At 39.1% G+C, this 16,121-nt stretch overlaps 1 protein-coding gene across 3 annotated transcripts in view; it reads left to right on the plus strand.

Annotated features, from left to right (window-relative positions):
• Positions 1 to 12,857: 12,857 nt before the first annotated feature.
• Positions 12,858 to 16,121, plus strand: part of SLC17A8 (solute carrier family 17 member 8) — a gene marked incomplete at both ends in the record, with an annotated part of 58,601 nt that continues 55,337 nt past the window's right edge. For all 3 annotated transcript variants that reach the window (XM_079715634.1, XM_079715635.1, XM_079715636.1), the window contains one exon: positions 12,858 to 12,958. In XM_079715634.1, coding sequence (XP_079571760.1) covers positions 12,858 to 12,958 — 101 coding nt within the window. The remainder of the gene's footprint in view (positions 12,959 to 16,121) is intronic.

Raw genomic sequence — 16,121 nt, forward strand, 5'->3', positions numbered from 1 at the left:
TTGAGGAGGGGATGGCATAGAGGAAAAAGCCATTTCACCAAAATGGAGCTTGTTAGATATTAGAAACTTCTATCCAAAGCAGCCAACTTGCTATAGCCACTCAGAGAGGACTTAACTACCTGGAGTGCAGAACACATATGTAATTTAAAATTTCCTAGTAACCACATTAAAAAGTAAAAATGGATGAAATTAATTGTAATAATATATTTTGTTTAACTTAATAGAGCCAAAATATCTTTTCAACATGATATGATACAAAATTTAATGATATATTTTACGTTCTTTTTTGTACTTAGTCTTGAGATCCAGTGTATATTTTACACTTAGGACATATCAATTCAGGCTAGTCACATTTTGAGTACTTGATAGCCACATGTGGCCAGTAGCTCCTGTGTTAGATATGTAGGTATATATGGAAGGTCAGACGCCGAAAGAGTGAACTCTGGCAGTTATCAGTTTATTGTCTCCCAGCTCCAAATCCATCCTTCTCTGCCCTGCTTTGTGATACTCGAGCTGGATCCTGTAAACGCACCTCCCTTGCCAGCTTGGCAGGATGTTAGGCTTCGTCGGTAGAGGGTCCTGAAGTGGCACTGCAAAGCAATAGCAGCAAGAAGTCACTTCTGGATTCTGGTTCTCCATTTTTATTCACTGCAGGAGCCCGGCAACCCCAGCACAGGACCCCAGCTGTGCCTCAGTCACACTCTCCCACTTGGGAGCAGCTCCAGTGGGCTGTTTTCGGCCACTCCCTCAAGCAGCTGTCTCCCACTCTGGCCCTCTGACAGATGTCTTCACCACTGGTGGCTGAATGTACCTGTGGAAACCACGCCTTCGCCGAAGAAGGTGCTCAGCTTGAGGGGTTGGAGTGGGGAAGAGAGCCTCTCCTAGTCTTTAGTTCCTTAATTTTCTTTTTACTTTCTCCTAGCCTAGAGGTAGTAGCTGACTTTTCTTTTTTTTTTTTTGCAACTGCTACTTCTGAACTCCTTAGAGTCCTTTTTTATGCCTTTTAAAGGCATAAAAGGACTAGTAACTTCTACTAGTTGACAATTACTTCATTAAAATTTCCCTGTTCAAATGTCTGGTTTTGTCTCCTAACCTTACCTTCACTGATAAGACTCCTCAGTCTATTAAGCCATTTAAAAATGGGACCAATATGAAATAAGTCAGACAAAGACAAATACAAGTATGATTTCACTTTTATGTGGAACCTAAAAAACAAAGGAAAAAAGAAAACAAAACTCACAGAGAACAGATTGGTGGTTATCAGAGGGGAAGCAGATTGAGGTAGTTGGGCAAAATGGGTGAAGGTGGTCAATTGTAATGTGACATATTAACTAGGCTTATTATTGTAATTATTTTTTAGTGCATACAATAATTGAATTATTAAGTTTTACACCTGAAACTGATATGTTGTAAACCAATTTTACTTCAGTAAAAAATAAAAAGTCCAAAAAAAAAAAAAAATGGGGCCATAGGATGGATATATGTGCTGCTAACAAAAGCTATAGGGAATTGTATATATGTAGCCTATATTAAAACTTTCCTTTCTAAAAGTTCTTTTGAAATGTGCCTTGAGTGGAAATATGATTTAGCTACTCTATACCTATTTGAGCAGTTCCAATTTTCATCTTTTTTTTTCCTGTATCTTGGATATATGTTCTTTTTGTGGTGGCCTAGGTTGCTAGGAAACCCAGTGTTTGGCTTTCATATGAGAATGAGACTCTAATGTCCAGAGTTTGCATGTAGGAATCAGCATTCATGCAGTTCCCTTCCGAGTGCCTGCCAGTCTTTCTAAATGCAGTGATCAAACAAAAGTCAGATATGGGGCTTGTCCACGGGCACATTAGGAGCATAGAGTGCATGGATTTTGGAGCCAGATAAAGTTGGGGTTTGGTGTGGGGCATATTTTTTTTGAAATTTCAGGCTAAAATTATAGCATTTATGCTGTATGGAGGCGGGATGGGTTGCTTTACACATTTGTTCAGTTGGAACAGATCCAAAATAGTTTTTAAGAAAATCTTTCTCTAACAGTGGGTGCTCTTAAGATCACTTTTGTGGAGAGATGGAAAGGCCTCTCAGTGAGTGGTATCCTCCTTAGACTGCTCCAGTGTCAGAAGGGGATGGCATCTTTATCCCCAGCTCCAGTGATCATACAGACCTGCCTCTAATCAGCAATGATATCTGTACCCAGATACTTGTCAAAGAACAACATTTAACTCTCTATTGCCCAACATTCAAAATCTCATTTTTGAGAAAGTTTTATGGAGGAGGCCAAAAATTGAGTAATCCATCCATTTCTTTAGAAATTCTAAATGAAATTAAACACACTGTGGAGACCTTTGTGCCTGGGTTGCGTTGTTTTGGCCACACATCAATTTCTGTTACTGCACTTAGCTTTGGGCTGTATTATGAAACATATTCATGCCAAGGGTGACACTGGTTCACTCTAACATAAAATAGTTTCTTTGAGGACCCACAGGAGAAACTTCAGGTTTCAGATCAGGAGTAAATGTGCTTCTAAGCAACTAGTTTGCCCTTATCTTTTAAAGTCTGAATAATGGAGCAAATCACATATTAACAGCTTGGAGTTTCAGGCAAATTTGCAGTCCACCTGTAGCAAATATATAGGACGTTAATAGTATGCATTGTTCAGTACTTCTGGCTTTATCTGATTTTTAAAATTCTTATTTCTCCTTTGCTCTGATTTCCATTTAAAAAAAAGTTCTGTATTATGTTCTTAGAAATTCTCATTTTGGAACAAGGTAAAGTGTAAATAAGTATATGGAATGAATGAGTTTAAATCTTGTCTCTTTCACCAACTGACCAGGATAAGTTTTCTCAGCTATAAAATGAGGATCACGTCTTACAGACTCATTAGGATTAAATAAAGTAAACGTGTGTGAAGCACCTGACAAGGCTCCTGACATACTGTAAGTACTCGATAGATATCCTCACCTTGCTTATGATGGACATAGGCCTCTAAAATAATATCCACTTGAATGAAGAGCAGATGCCTCACCTAGCATTATTTGAATACCTTTATTCTTCAAAAAACAAGCCAAAAATAGGTTATAGGCTATGAGATTCTTGGGACACAAATAGTAATGAGATGTAGGCCATGTCATTAAGGAATTTGCACTGTGGTTATAAAAGGTAGCTGAGTAAGCTGACAATTACAGGACAGTGTGGTATATGCTGTGATAAATCTTAACATAGGAGGGACGGCCAACCTAGGCTAGGGGAGTGGGGAAGACTTCTTTAGAGGAGATGGGCCCTGAGCTTAACCTTGCAGGGAGACTTTTAAAAATTGGTTTTGATGCTATCAAATGATTAGTTAGGAATTACATTTTCCCAAATTAAGCTGGACACACTGGGGAGAGGATTAGGGTAGATAATTCCCAAGGTCCTTTTGAATTCTGAGATTACATGAAAATTGCTTGAATTAAGGAAAGTCTGGTCAAATGACTTGATGACCAGGAAAAGTGGAATTAATGTTGGCTGAGTAAGCCAGGGATGACACCAACACAAGGAATAAAATAAGTGAGGAATATTATTTTTTAAGTAATCATTTATGCTTCATTGAACATTTCAGAAATTTAAGAATACACACGTGTGAGTTTAATAAGCCTACTTTAAAACAGTGGCTGGTGGATTCCCTGGCAGTCCAGTGGTTAGGACTCCGTGATTTCACTGCCAGGGTTCGGGTTCAATCCGTGGCCAGGGAACAAAGATCCCGAAAAATAAAAATATAAACATAAAACAGTGGCTGGCTTCTGGGGGAAAAAATGTCTGGCATAAAAAAATTTAGTCTATAAACCACCAGAAGATGTCACTATCTCCCAAGTAATAGTCCATTACATTAGCTCCTTTTCATGTACATTTTTTAACACTGACAGACTGACAGATTGATGTCTGGCTTGTAATATTGAGTCTGAGAAGGATAGGACCTCACAGGAAATACTTGTCGAAGGTGTGTAGGTTTGTTCCATCTTGATTCTTGATGCCCTAGACATGTGAACCCTGTTCTCTACTTCATGTATTGAAATTATCTGGACACTCTGGATTTCATTTGTGCTTTCAAGAAAAATTAAGGTGGTGAAAAATCCTCCAAAATATACTCTCTGATCTTGACTTTCTCTCACATTTTCAGGTTTCTTTATTATTATCCAACTGCATTTATTAAATTATCAGATTTTCTATGTTCTATCTTGGACACAATCTAAGATATCCTTGAATCTTTTTATTTTTAAGTCAACTTTCATGGTGTGTAAAGCAAAACTGGAACATATTTCCACACTGTAATAATACTGGATGAAATGAACCAGTAGTTCCCCAGTTACTCAGAAGTAAGGATTTCAGACTGTGTGAGCCAATATATACCAATATATAACAGGAAGTAAAACATTAAAGCAAAATAAATTATAGCAAGAAAACAGGCTCAGAAACTGATCATCAAGTGTCTTGTGCTGGGGGCTGTGGGAGTGAGATTCTCCAAGATAAAAGGTTAATCATTTGTTAAAGGCAGCCAGTGACAGCCAGCAGATGAGTAGATGGGTATGATTTCTGCTTTAGTTCCGCCCCAAACCTCAAAAATACTAAATACATCACTTGTCTTCTCCATGCCTGTTGGTTTCAACAGTAAAGTGGAATAGTCTGCCCAACCTCGTTCTCTAGATAGTTATAACCTCAAAGGAGCAGTGAAGAATGAAGTTAAAGTGTTTCATAAATATAAGGAATTCATGTAAATTCTTCTATGAAAAATACAAAATACTCAAATTATTCCATGCTGTGTAAAGACATCCTATATTTCCATATTTTGATTGTTTGACTTTATTTAAAGTTTTCATTAATAGGGAAAATTGGGAAATGTTTTTCATTGGGAAAAAGTTTAATTTTCATTAATTGGGAAAAATATTTAAGCAGTTACATTGATGAGCTGAAAATAGAACTTGATATGTTTCTAGGATGTCCATGTAGGCAGCCTTATGTTTGCAAAGAATTATAGAGACATTTATTTAATAATGGTATAAAATTATGTTCCTATAACTTAGCAACATAAAGCCAAATTAATTGAATTCCAGTACCCAGCTCACAGTGAGCTGAAATGTAATGGGACTAACTATGCTTTATTGTGGGCTGGAAACAGTGCTGTATAATGAAGTGAGCATTTGTAATTAATTGGTTTAAATCCTGGCTCCACCAAAAAACTATGTAACTTTGTAACTATGTAGCTGTGTAACCAAAAACTATGTGACTATGTAACTTCTTGAGTTTGAGCCTCAGTTTCCTAGTATGTAAAATGGAGATAATATCTGTTTGGTCATTCTACTTTGTCATTTCTAGTTTTTCATTCTCCTTTGTGAGTATGAAATGAGATCAGGAAACTCAAGTCAGCAAGACAGATAAGGAAGCAATGACTGCAGAATGGGATAAAGGTTCCCATTAGCCTCCCCTTAGAAGGGCGGTCTTATCAGCCTTGGGTGGATGGTGGCAATTTTAATCCAGGGGCTGGTACATCAGTGTTATATGTTAAATTCTCTTTATTTTGCTATTGGTTTGCCCTATTTTTTTGGTGGAACTTTTTAGTGAAAGCAAACAGATTAGTATGTAATCTCAAAAACCAGCACCCTGTTTTATTTCTAAAAATTTCACTCTTACTATCACAAGCTTACCTATACAGTCACACCTCTGTATCTGTGGGGGGGGGGTGTTCTAGCCACCCCTCCCCCCGGTAACCCCCACAGGATGCCAAACTCTGGGACACTCAAGTCCCTTATCGGCCCTCTGTGTCCACAGATGCAGAACCCATAGATACGGAGGGCCGACAGTAATTAGGTGCTCAGTGACGTTTTTAAAGACACAAGGATTCTGAATACATCTTTCCTGAGTTGTTATGTTAAAGGCAGTCTTTAGTACCCACAGTGGGACTTATAAGATCACAATGTACTGTGTATTGTGGTGACACAAGCTCAGGAAATGGGCTTAAGGACCTAGTCCCCAATCTCCACATTCTACTGGCCAGGCTACCTTGGGCAAAATTGAGTCTTGGTTTCTCTACCTGCTTATTTGTTACACAGGTGGTTGGGAGAATCAAATGAGATACTTGAACGTGCTTTGTATGCACGTTTGACTATTAATAAAAGAATGTCAAAAATAGAAGTGCAGTGAAAAAAATCAAGTTTTATATACATTCAGTTAGTACTAATGATAGTTATCAACAATATACAAATTTTAAAGGATTGGGAGAAATACTGGATAAAGTAGAAAGTTTTATGTTGGTATTAGTATGTTATGGGGAGAGAGGGAGAGGAGTATGGAATTGGGGTGTAGAATGGGGCCTAGAAAAGCTGCCACAGAATTCAGGAGAGAAGGAGCCTCAGGAAGATTAATTTTCTTCATTACCTCTGTTTCCTTATGAAGTTTTTTATCCTAAAAGGTGAATAATTAGGTCATTAGCTTTGAGCCTGTTTAAAATTCTCTACCTAACACTTTGATTGGGTTTGATGAAACTATTTTCTTGAACAAATTATATATATATGTGTATATATATACATACACACACACACACACATATATATATATATATATATTTTTTTTTTTTTTGTCTAGGTAGATTAGAATGACTTGGCTAACAACCAGCTTATGAGATCCACTTTTTTCACTGTTGGGAGACTGGAGTCCTACCTAAAATTGAACTGGATGGTCAGGCTTGCCCTCATGGTGTTAGGTGCAGGCAGTATTGGCATTTCAGGATTTTAGGACTAAAATAAATTTTTATTTTACTTTAAATTTTGATTAGTATTTTCACTGGGTATATAATTTTAGGTTGACAATTTTTTCCCTAGTTTTTAAAGAGATTATTCCATTGTCTTCTGACTTTCAATATTTCTAATAAGAGGTAAACTGTCATTCTTATCTTTATTTCTCATATAATAGATCCAGAGCAAAAACCTTTGGGTTTTTTATCTCTTGGGTTTTAAATCATTGATAAAGTCAAGATTCTTTATCAGTGAGGAGCAGAAACTATCTTAGCTAGAGTAAACTAAAAGGAGGGCAATTTGTTATAAGGACTGGGTATTTCATGAAACCCAAGGGTAGGACAGCTGGGTCTAGACAAACAGGAATTGGAAGGCCATTAGAAACAGACACCCTCAGCCTGCTAAAGTTTCATTGTGTTTTGTTCCTCTTACTCTTTGCCAGACCAGTGTTCTCTCCATCTCCAGTCCATAATGTGAATGTAACCCCCCCAGCCACAGCCACCAGTTACAGCTCCAGGGTTCTGCAAGATTAACTAGCAGTCTTTCAATTCTAAAGTTAAATTACAGGAAAATTTGGCATCTGACTGGCTCAGCACAGTGCAGGTGCACATCCCTGTCCATCCAACAGTGGTCAGAGGAGATGGGAAACATTATAGTATATACAGGGCTTTGGGGGGCCTGTCTCCAAAAAAGAGGAGGGGGGTGGTAGTGGGAGGGAAGTTCCCTGAGAATGAGGAATTGCTGTGTTCTGGGCAATCACCTCTAAAGATGTCCTAGTCAATCTTATTTTCTCTAGGGAAAAGGCTCTTTCTGTACAGGATGATGGGAAGTCATCGAGTACATGCAATGGCTGGATTTTTTTCCTAATGCATATTCAGTCTACATATCCTAAACATTGACCAAAGCTTTAGTTTCATGGCCCTCACGGGTTTCTGTTCTACACATCATTTCATCTATCTTTGCTGTATTTGTTATTTTGCGATGAGGAGCACATATTTTAATGCTCTGCTCTAACCACTAAATTATATAAAGCTCATGGTCATTGTTCCAGTCTTGTTTTCTACCACATGGTAAACTCGCCCAACTCTCTGAAACTATGCAAATTTCCCCCAGGCGCCATGCTCTCTCATGCAAGTCTTTGCTCCCACATTTTTTTTCTTTAGCTTGCCTCACTCTTTCATACCTGAAAGCTTATACTATCATCACCTCTTCTAGGAAACCCTCTCCCACTCCCTTAGTAAGCTAATTTAGGTGTTCTTGCCTGTGCTCCCATTACCACATGTGTCACTCACCACACCATATGGACTCATTCATTTTCTGGTTTGTTTCTTTAAGGGAAATATCACAGTTCAGCCTATATCACCAGTGTCTCAAAAAAGCCTGCCACATAGTAGGCCCTCATGAGAAGGAACCAATGAATAAAACGAGCCTCAGTTCTGGAAAGTCTGGCTTTATATTTTCTTGTCTCTATTATCAACAGCTCTAGTGTAGAAGTTAGGAGTTCAGGCTCTGATGCCAGACTTCCTGGGTCTGTATCCCGTCTCTGCCTAGTTTCCTAGTTGTGCGAACTTGAGTAAGTTGACTTAAAATCTCTGTGCCTCAGTTTCCTCATCTGTAGATGGTATAAAAATGCTACCTACCTGAGAGAGTCGTTGTGGGGATTAAATGAGTTAAGTGCATAAAGTCTGGCACCTAGAGGGTGCTCCATAAGTGTTATTATTATCATCAAACATCTAAATCACTGCCAAAAAATCCTTTGCAGATTCAGGTGTGTGTCATGAGCAATACATTCTGCAGAAAAGGTTTGTGCTCTTAGCAGTCATTGACCCTTAAAAGAGATTCACGTGGTCTTTGCCTAGTGGTGCTTCCATTATGTGCTCTAAGAGATTAGTAACCTAAAGTTATCTGGGGATTGAGGAATGGGTTAGAAGCTTCACCAGGGGATGTTTTCTATAGCAAGAGAGTGTGTTTATCATATTTTATTTTGATTGTATTTGTTTTTGATGAATGAGTGAGCTTTTTGGAGACAGGTGAAGACATTTTGGTGGAGTGATTAGATATGTGATTTCCTGGAGTCTTAGCATTCTCAGCCTTGAGGAGTTGTGGGTGGCAAGGTTGGTGGCCTGAAAATATCCTTTTAAGAGCACAGGGCTGGATAGGATTTTTTTGCAGAAACTGATAAACTGCCTCTGAAATTTGTATGGAAATACAAAAGACTTAGAATAGCCAAAACAATTTTAATAAAAGAACAAAGTTGGAGGACTTTCATTTCCCAATTTCAAAACTTACTCTATAAAGCTACAGTCAACAGAGTGTGATATTGGTAGAAGGATAGACATAAAGATCAATGGAACAGAATTGAGAGTCCAGAAATAATTTTTTATATTTATGTTCCATTGATTTTTGACAAGGGTGCTAAGGCAATTCATTGGAGAAAGGATAGCCTTTCTAACAAATGGTGCAGGGACAACTGGATATCCACATGGAAAAAAGATGAACTTAGGGCTTCCCTAGTGGCACAGTGGTTAAGAATCCACCTGCCAATGCAGGGGACACAGGTTCAACTCCTGGTCCAGGAAGATCCTACATGCTGCGGAGCAGCTAAGCCCGTGTACCACAACTACTGAAACCCACACGCTCTAGGACCCGAGTGCTGCAACTACTGAAGCCCGTGTGCCTAGAGCCCGTGCTCCGCAACAAGAGAAGCCACCGCAATGAGAAGCCCACGCAATGCAATGAAGAGTAGCCCCCACTCACCACAACTAGAAAAAGCCTGCGCACAGCAACGAAGACCCAACGCAGCCAAAAAAAAAAAAGATGAACTTAGACGTTTACCTTATACCATACATAAAAATGAACTCAAAATGGATCATAGACTTAAATGTCAGAGCTAAAACAATTAAACTTTTAGAAAGCAAAAAAATTGGAGAAAATCTTCAAGACCTCAGGTTAGGCAAAGATTTCTTACAAGACACAGTCTATGTAAGAACAAAAACTGATACATTGGACCTCACCCCATCAAAACTTAAAATGTTTGCACTTAAAAATATAGCATAACAAAAATGAAAAACAGTAGACTGGGAGACAATATTTGCAAATCGTATTATCTGATAAAGAATTTGTATTGAGAATATACACTCATACACCTCAATAATAAGGCAAAAAACTCATTTTAAAAATGGGCAAAATATTTGAATAGAAATTTTACCAAAAAAGATACACCAGTGACAAATAAGCACATGACAACATGGCCAATGCCATTAGTCATCAGAGAAATGCAAATTAAAACCACAATGAGATACCATTTTATACCCACTTGAATGGTTATACAAAAAAAAAAAAAAACAGACAACAAATATTGGTGAGGATGTCAGAAATGGGAGTCCTCATATATACTACTGGGATTGTAAAATAGTGCTGCCACTTTTGCAAATAATTTGGCTGTTTCTTAAAAGTTTTAACATATACTTGCCATACAATCCACGAATTCCACTCCTAGGTATTTCCCCAAGAGAAATGAAAAGATTTGTTCACAGAAAGATTTGCACACAATTGTTCTTAACAATTTTATTCATAATAGCCAGAGATTGGAAGCAACCTAAATGTCCATCAATGGATAGACACAATGTGGTATGTCCATACAATAAAATATACCACAGAAAGCAGAAAAGGAGGCACAAACTACTGACACAAGTTGTGACATGGACAAACCTGAAAATCATCATATTAAATGGAAGAAGCTAGACACAAGAGACAATATATTGTATGGTATATAGTGTGTTAATGCCATTTATATGAAATGTCTAGTAAAGGCAAATCTATAGAGAGAAAGATTGATGGTTGCCTGGGGCAGTGTGGGGTATGGGAGATGGGGACTAACGGTGAATATGAGGGATATTTTTGGGATAATAGAAATGTTCTACCTGCTTTGTGCTTTATGGTGATGCTTCCACAGCATGGTAAATTTACTAAAAATCATTGATTGTCCACTTGAAATGGGTGAGTTGTATGATATGCAAAATATACCTCAGTAAAGTCAGAGGAGGTAGTAAGAGGGGGAGGTGGAAGAAAGGAGGAGGAGAGAGAGAGAGAGACAGAGACAAAGACAGAGACAGAGAATGAGAATAGGACTGCATGGAGCCAGGCTGTTTGGATCTGAAATAGCAAGTCTAACCTCTCTTTGCCTCAGTTTCCTGTCAGTGAAGTTGGGGAAAATAACAATTGACTATCCACAAAGTAGTGTTGGAAAGATTGTGATAATATGTAAACAATGCTTAACACAAAGTTTGGACCATAAAGAGAGCTCAACAAGTATTAGCCGTAATAATAATAATTAGTACTATTGGTGGTAGTGTTTAACCTACTGAGGATCCAGCTCTGATTTATATTAACTAAATTCAAATCCTGGAGAAGGATTTGGATACGACTGCAGAGGGCAGTGACTCATCTTGTGGAAATGACTCTGGGGGAATCTGAGAGTCTAAAGCACAGGATTTGTCAGTCACCTGCAGGCTGAGGGGTGGAGCACTGGAGCCTCACAGATGAAGGCTGTTTCTTCATGGCAGCATCATTTATGGAGGGGTCATTCTGCCGCCCATCAGTGTGGGCGCAACATGTGCTATTTCTACTCCAGTCCAACAGTGATTTATGTTATACCACTACATGCCAGATCCTATTGGCTTGGAGGACAGGTGATTTGGGGGCACAGAGGAGGGATACCTAACCTTGTGTATGAGGGCTTCTAGAGGAAGTGATATCTCTGTGAGACTTAAGAATCTCTTGACATCGGGCTTCCCTGGTGGCGCAGTGGTTGGGAGTCCGCCTGCCGATGCAGGGGACGCGGGTTCATGCCCCAGTCCGGGAAGATCCCACATGCCACAGAGCGGCTGGGCCCGTGAGCCATGGGCACTGAGCCTGCACGTCTGGAGCCTGTGCTCCGCAACGGGAGAGGCCACAACAGTGAGAGGCCTGCGTACCGCAAAAAAAAAAAAAAAAAAAAAAGAATCCCTTGACATTTCCCAGATGAAGGGTGAGGAGAGTTATCCAGACAGAGGCTACAGTCTGAGTAAACCTCAGAGGTGATAGGGAGCTTGCTGAATTCAGTGAAAAGCTGACATAAAGAGCAGAGTGACAAGAAACAAGGCTGGAGTCCCACAGAGGGCCTTGTGTGCCATGATAAAGAATTTAGACTTATCCTGAGGATGAAGAGCACTAAGCAGGTTCTAGGACCTGCTCAGTCATCTTCAGTTCAGTGGTCCCAGTGGCACTTACACACCACACCTTGAGTGATCCTGCTCTGTTGATCAGGAGCAGATAAATGCCCTCCTAGAGGTTTGTGGCCTGGGTTTTGCATTTAACCTCCTCAAGTGCAAGTGTTCCTCCAAGGACCACATCCATACTGGTGTCTCACAGAAAAAGTGTTTCACGGCTCCCTCGAGAGGCATAAGAGGCCATAATGGGGTCGCTGAGAGCCTGTCTTAGGGGCCAGACCTCAGAAAAGCAGAGGACTTGTGAATGTTTCACACACTTCGCCCTGGGTGCCTGCTCTGGCTGAGAGCGCATTAAAAGCCCCAGCGACCAAGGGGCAGGTATTGTCCTGGTTACTATGGCATCACCTTGGAAAGGATCACTCAGGGAAAGTCACAGCTGAGCCAAGTGAGCCAGGAGGGGAATGTGGTCTGAAGCAGCAGGAGGGGCTGGAGATAGGCTGCAGATGCTGTCGCTAGTCTCGGGACACCTCGTGGGCTGGAGCCCACTTTAGCTTCTCTAGCTGCAGCCCAGGGCAGGAGCCGGGCTGCGCTCAGCCTGAGAGTGGCTGCCTGAGACAGCACCACAGGCTGCTGCTGAGCTGGGAGCTGAGAGGGGCCGAATTCCCAGTCACACACCACTTGGCCTCTCCTTTTTTTGGCGGGGGGGTGTTGTCTCATCTTGAAAGATCTGGGCTGAGTTTCATCTTCTTTTTGATTTTAAGTAGTCCCCTGTATGAGAACTGACTTCCAGGTGTTCATCGAGGAAAGCAGAGTGGTCCCCACGCTGGAAATGAGAAAGGATGACAATTTCCGAGACTGACTGTTGACGGCTTGGAGATACCCCCTTTTCAAAATGCCTTTTAAAGCATTTGATACCTTCAAAGAAAAAATTCTGAAACCTGGAAAGGAAGGAGTGAAGAATGCTGTGGGGGATTCGTTGGGGATTTTACAAAGGTAAAGTGTGAATGCAAACTTTAGGTTTCTTTCTGAGTAGCTTCACATTGCTGGTGTTTGAAAGAGTTTGCCTCATGTTTTTAACGCCACATTTAAAAAAGGAGTGAGTGGGTCAGATTAAAGGGCTTCTGGAGCCCCTTCTCACTCCAACAGACTATATGCCTAGAGGAAAGGATGCATCAAAACGATAAGGTTGAATTAGGAAAACATCAAGACAAATATTCTGCTTATACAGTAGGATTAACACTTATTGGAGATGGTAATATTGCATTATTGTGTGTTTGGCATTGAATTAGAAAAGATTTAGGGAGATAATATTTCATGTTAATTCAATACTAATAACAAAATCAGGAACCACTTTATATGGTTATGCTCTGAGCTGAAATAATTTTTAAGAAGTTTTCACTTCATTTTTCACTATAAATGAAAATTAGGTATTTGCAAATTGTGTAGCTTGTAATATAAACTATATAAAGTGGTTCTTGATTGGGTAGTTTTCAAAGAGAAAGATAATTACACAATGGTGTGAAGAAAGTAACTTAAAAAATTACTATTTAAAGCAGAAAATCTTACATGATTAAGTGGGAAAGTATTAAGTACTATCATTGAATTGAATGTGTTTGTCCAAACCAAAAAATAAATCTTTTTTTTAAAAGTAAAATATATTACCATTGGAAGAGAGTTTGCCGTAAATGAATGAAATGATGTGATATTTTAATTTGTGATTTTTAAAAGTAGACATAGTAAATGCCTTCCTAGGTCTTATAGATGAATTAATAAGCAGTCCTTATGTGCAAGGTAAAATGACTCCTTTAATCTCTCTGACATAAATAAGTGTGAAAATATCCTTGATAAGTTTTTTTATGATTATTTCTAATCCTGGTGAGTGAAAAATGCCACCTAGCATCTCCTTTTAACTTTTCTATCTATGTTTTCTCTTAAATTTAAAAACTAGCATTTGAAAGACTATTTCTAGGCACACTGAGATTCATTCCACTTCTTGTATTTTATAACACAAGGGCTCCTGTCAGTGTTAAATTTTCCATTGTATCACTCTTGATGAGCTTAGCAGGAGAACTGGGTTGGGCACCTTATTATTCTGGTAATTAAAAATGAAAAACTTTCCATCAGAACTACACTGAATTATCATGTATAGATGAAAACCTACCTCAGTGACAGCAGGATAAACCAGCCAAACATAGGAAATGATTACAATAACCTATTCTTTGAAGGGTGTTTTATTCTTCCATTGAGCACTCCCAGGTAACATCTTATGGTGGTGTTCATTTGATTAAAAATGCAAAAGGAAGGCACAGTGGCTTAATTGGCATATTCAAGTGATGACAAAGGAATCCGACAAAGTCAGGAATAAAAACCACGACTTTGGATTAGTCACCATTACAATCACCAAACTCTGTGCCTTAGTTTATAAAATACTCAACTAAAAGTACTTAGGAGTGTTCTTTTCCAACTTTGTTTTTTAAAATTTAATCACTTTTTTCAGTAAGGGACTTATCCTAAATGCTGGGTTTACTGTGTTTGATTGGATGATCCAAACTTGAAGATCCTTTTGTTTACCAGATTGGTTTACTTAGGGATATAACAAAATTAGTAATTTCCAAGTTGTGTGACCTCAACCCCAAATTAAGTTATGTGTCTAGGACTCTGAAGAGTTTCCTCAGAACTGCATCATGGAACAATAAAAAAGCAGCTAACCCAGTTCTGGAGATAGAGAATACACTAAATGAATGCTAGACACTGTCATTGTTGTCATAATTGTAGAATGAATGTTTTTAGAATAAATAAAGCCAAACTCACACCTCTTCTTTCACTGATCCCTAGAGAGACACAATTGGCAAAGGAAGGGGGAAAAAAGGCATTAATTGACCATTGATCTAAGTTGATGGATCCTCAGCTCTAGTGGTCTTTGAGCAGTGCTCCAGAATTAGGGCTCCTCCAGCAAAAACAGCTCTGCCACGCACTTGGTGTTAACCTCAAGTCTATAAGATAATTATATATAAAGTGCCTTGCCCAGAGCCTGGCATGTAATGGACATTCCCTCCCCTCATTGATTTTTACATAAAACCAGTTGACAGAATCCAATGTGAAAAAAAAAGGCCTTAAAGAACTGTTTTCTGTTTTGTAAGGGGCAGGAATATTGGGAAGTTAGAAATCCCGACTTTCTAACTTAGCAATCAGTATAAATCATAAATTTCTAATAATGTTTAAGGCTGAGATCATCATCTAGATGGTTTTTTAATCACGGAGTGTTCCTTTTGGTCAGGGGAGTGGCAAATGCACAGGAAAGCATCTGAAGTTTGCACATGGGGCTGATTAGAGCCAGGCATTATTAATCTTTCTGGAGAACAGTCATTGATAAGAAGCAGCTGAACAATTCATCAGCTAAAGGTATAATAATATTTTTCAAATGTAGGAAGAAAAATGATGCATTCACTTATCGTCCAGTATTGGAACAGATAGACAGCATTACATTTGGAAATTAATGTCCAAAAACTGATATACAGATTTTTTTCAACTTAGATGATGATATGAGTACCCTCTAATTGCTTATGTGTAATAAATGATAATAATAAACACTTAGTATGTTCCAGGTATCGTAAAATTATTTAATTCTATTAACAATCCTGTGAGGTAGGGCTGATTATAATCACAGTTTTACAGATGAGAAAACTGAGGCACAGAGAGGTTAAGTAAATTGCCCACAGCTTATAAGTGGCAGAGCTGGGTTTCAGACCAGACATTTCTGCCCACCATTCTTAATCATTACACTATGCTGCACTCTAATCAACTGTCCGCTCTTCCCACTTGCTGTCTTGAAATTTAACCACTCACTTAGGCTTAGGGACTTACTTGGGCTGCAAAGTAGCCAGCAACCTCTGGATCTTCAGGCAAGCATGGGCTTTTATCCTAATTAGTTATAGTATGGAAGGCTTTCCAAGGGAGACTGAGCGAGAGTCTGGTCTCCTTTTAAGTGTTCATATCTTCCCTTTAAAGTGATGGTACCAATCCCTGTATTGTGTACATCTTCAGCATTCAGTGATTGTGTATTGAATGTATGTACCAGCCGTGCACTGTCTGCTCCATAGACAAAGGCTAGTCTGTGAGACCAGGCTCTGAGATCAGGTGATCCTGGATTCCAATT

Source organism: Hyperoodon ampullatus (assembly GCF_949752795.1).
Source record: "Hyperoodon ampullatus genome assembly, chromosome: 11".
Taxonomy (NCBI): domain Eukaryota; kingdom Metazoa; phylum Chordata; class Mammalia; order Artiodactyla; family Ziphiidae; genus Hyperoodon; species Hyperoodon ampullatus.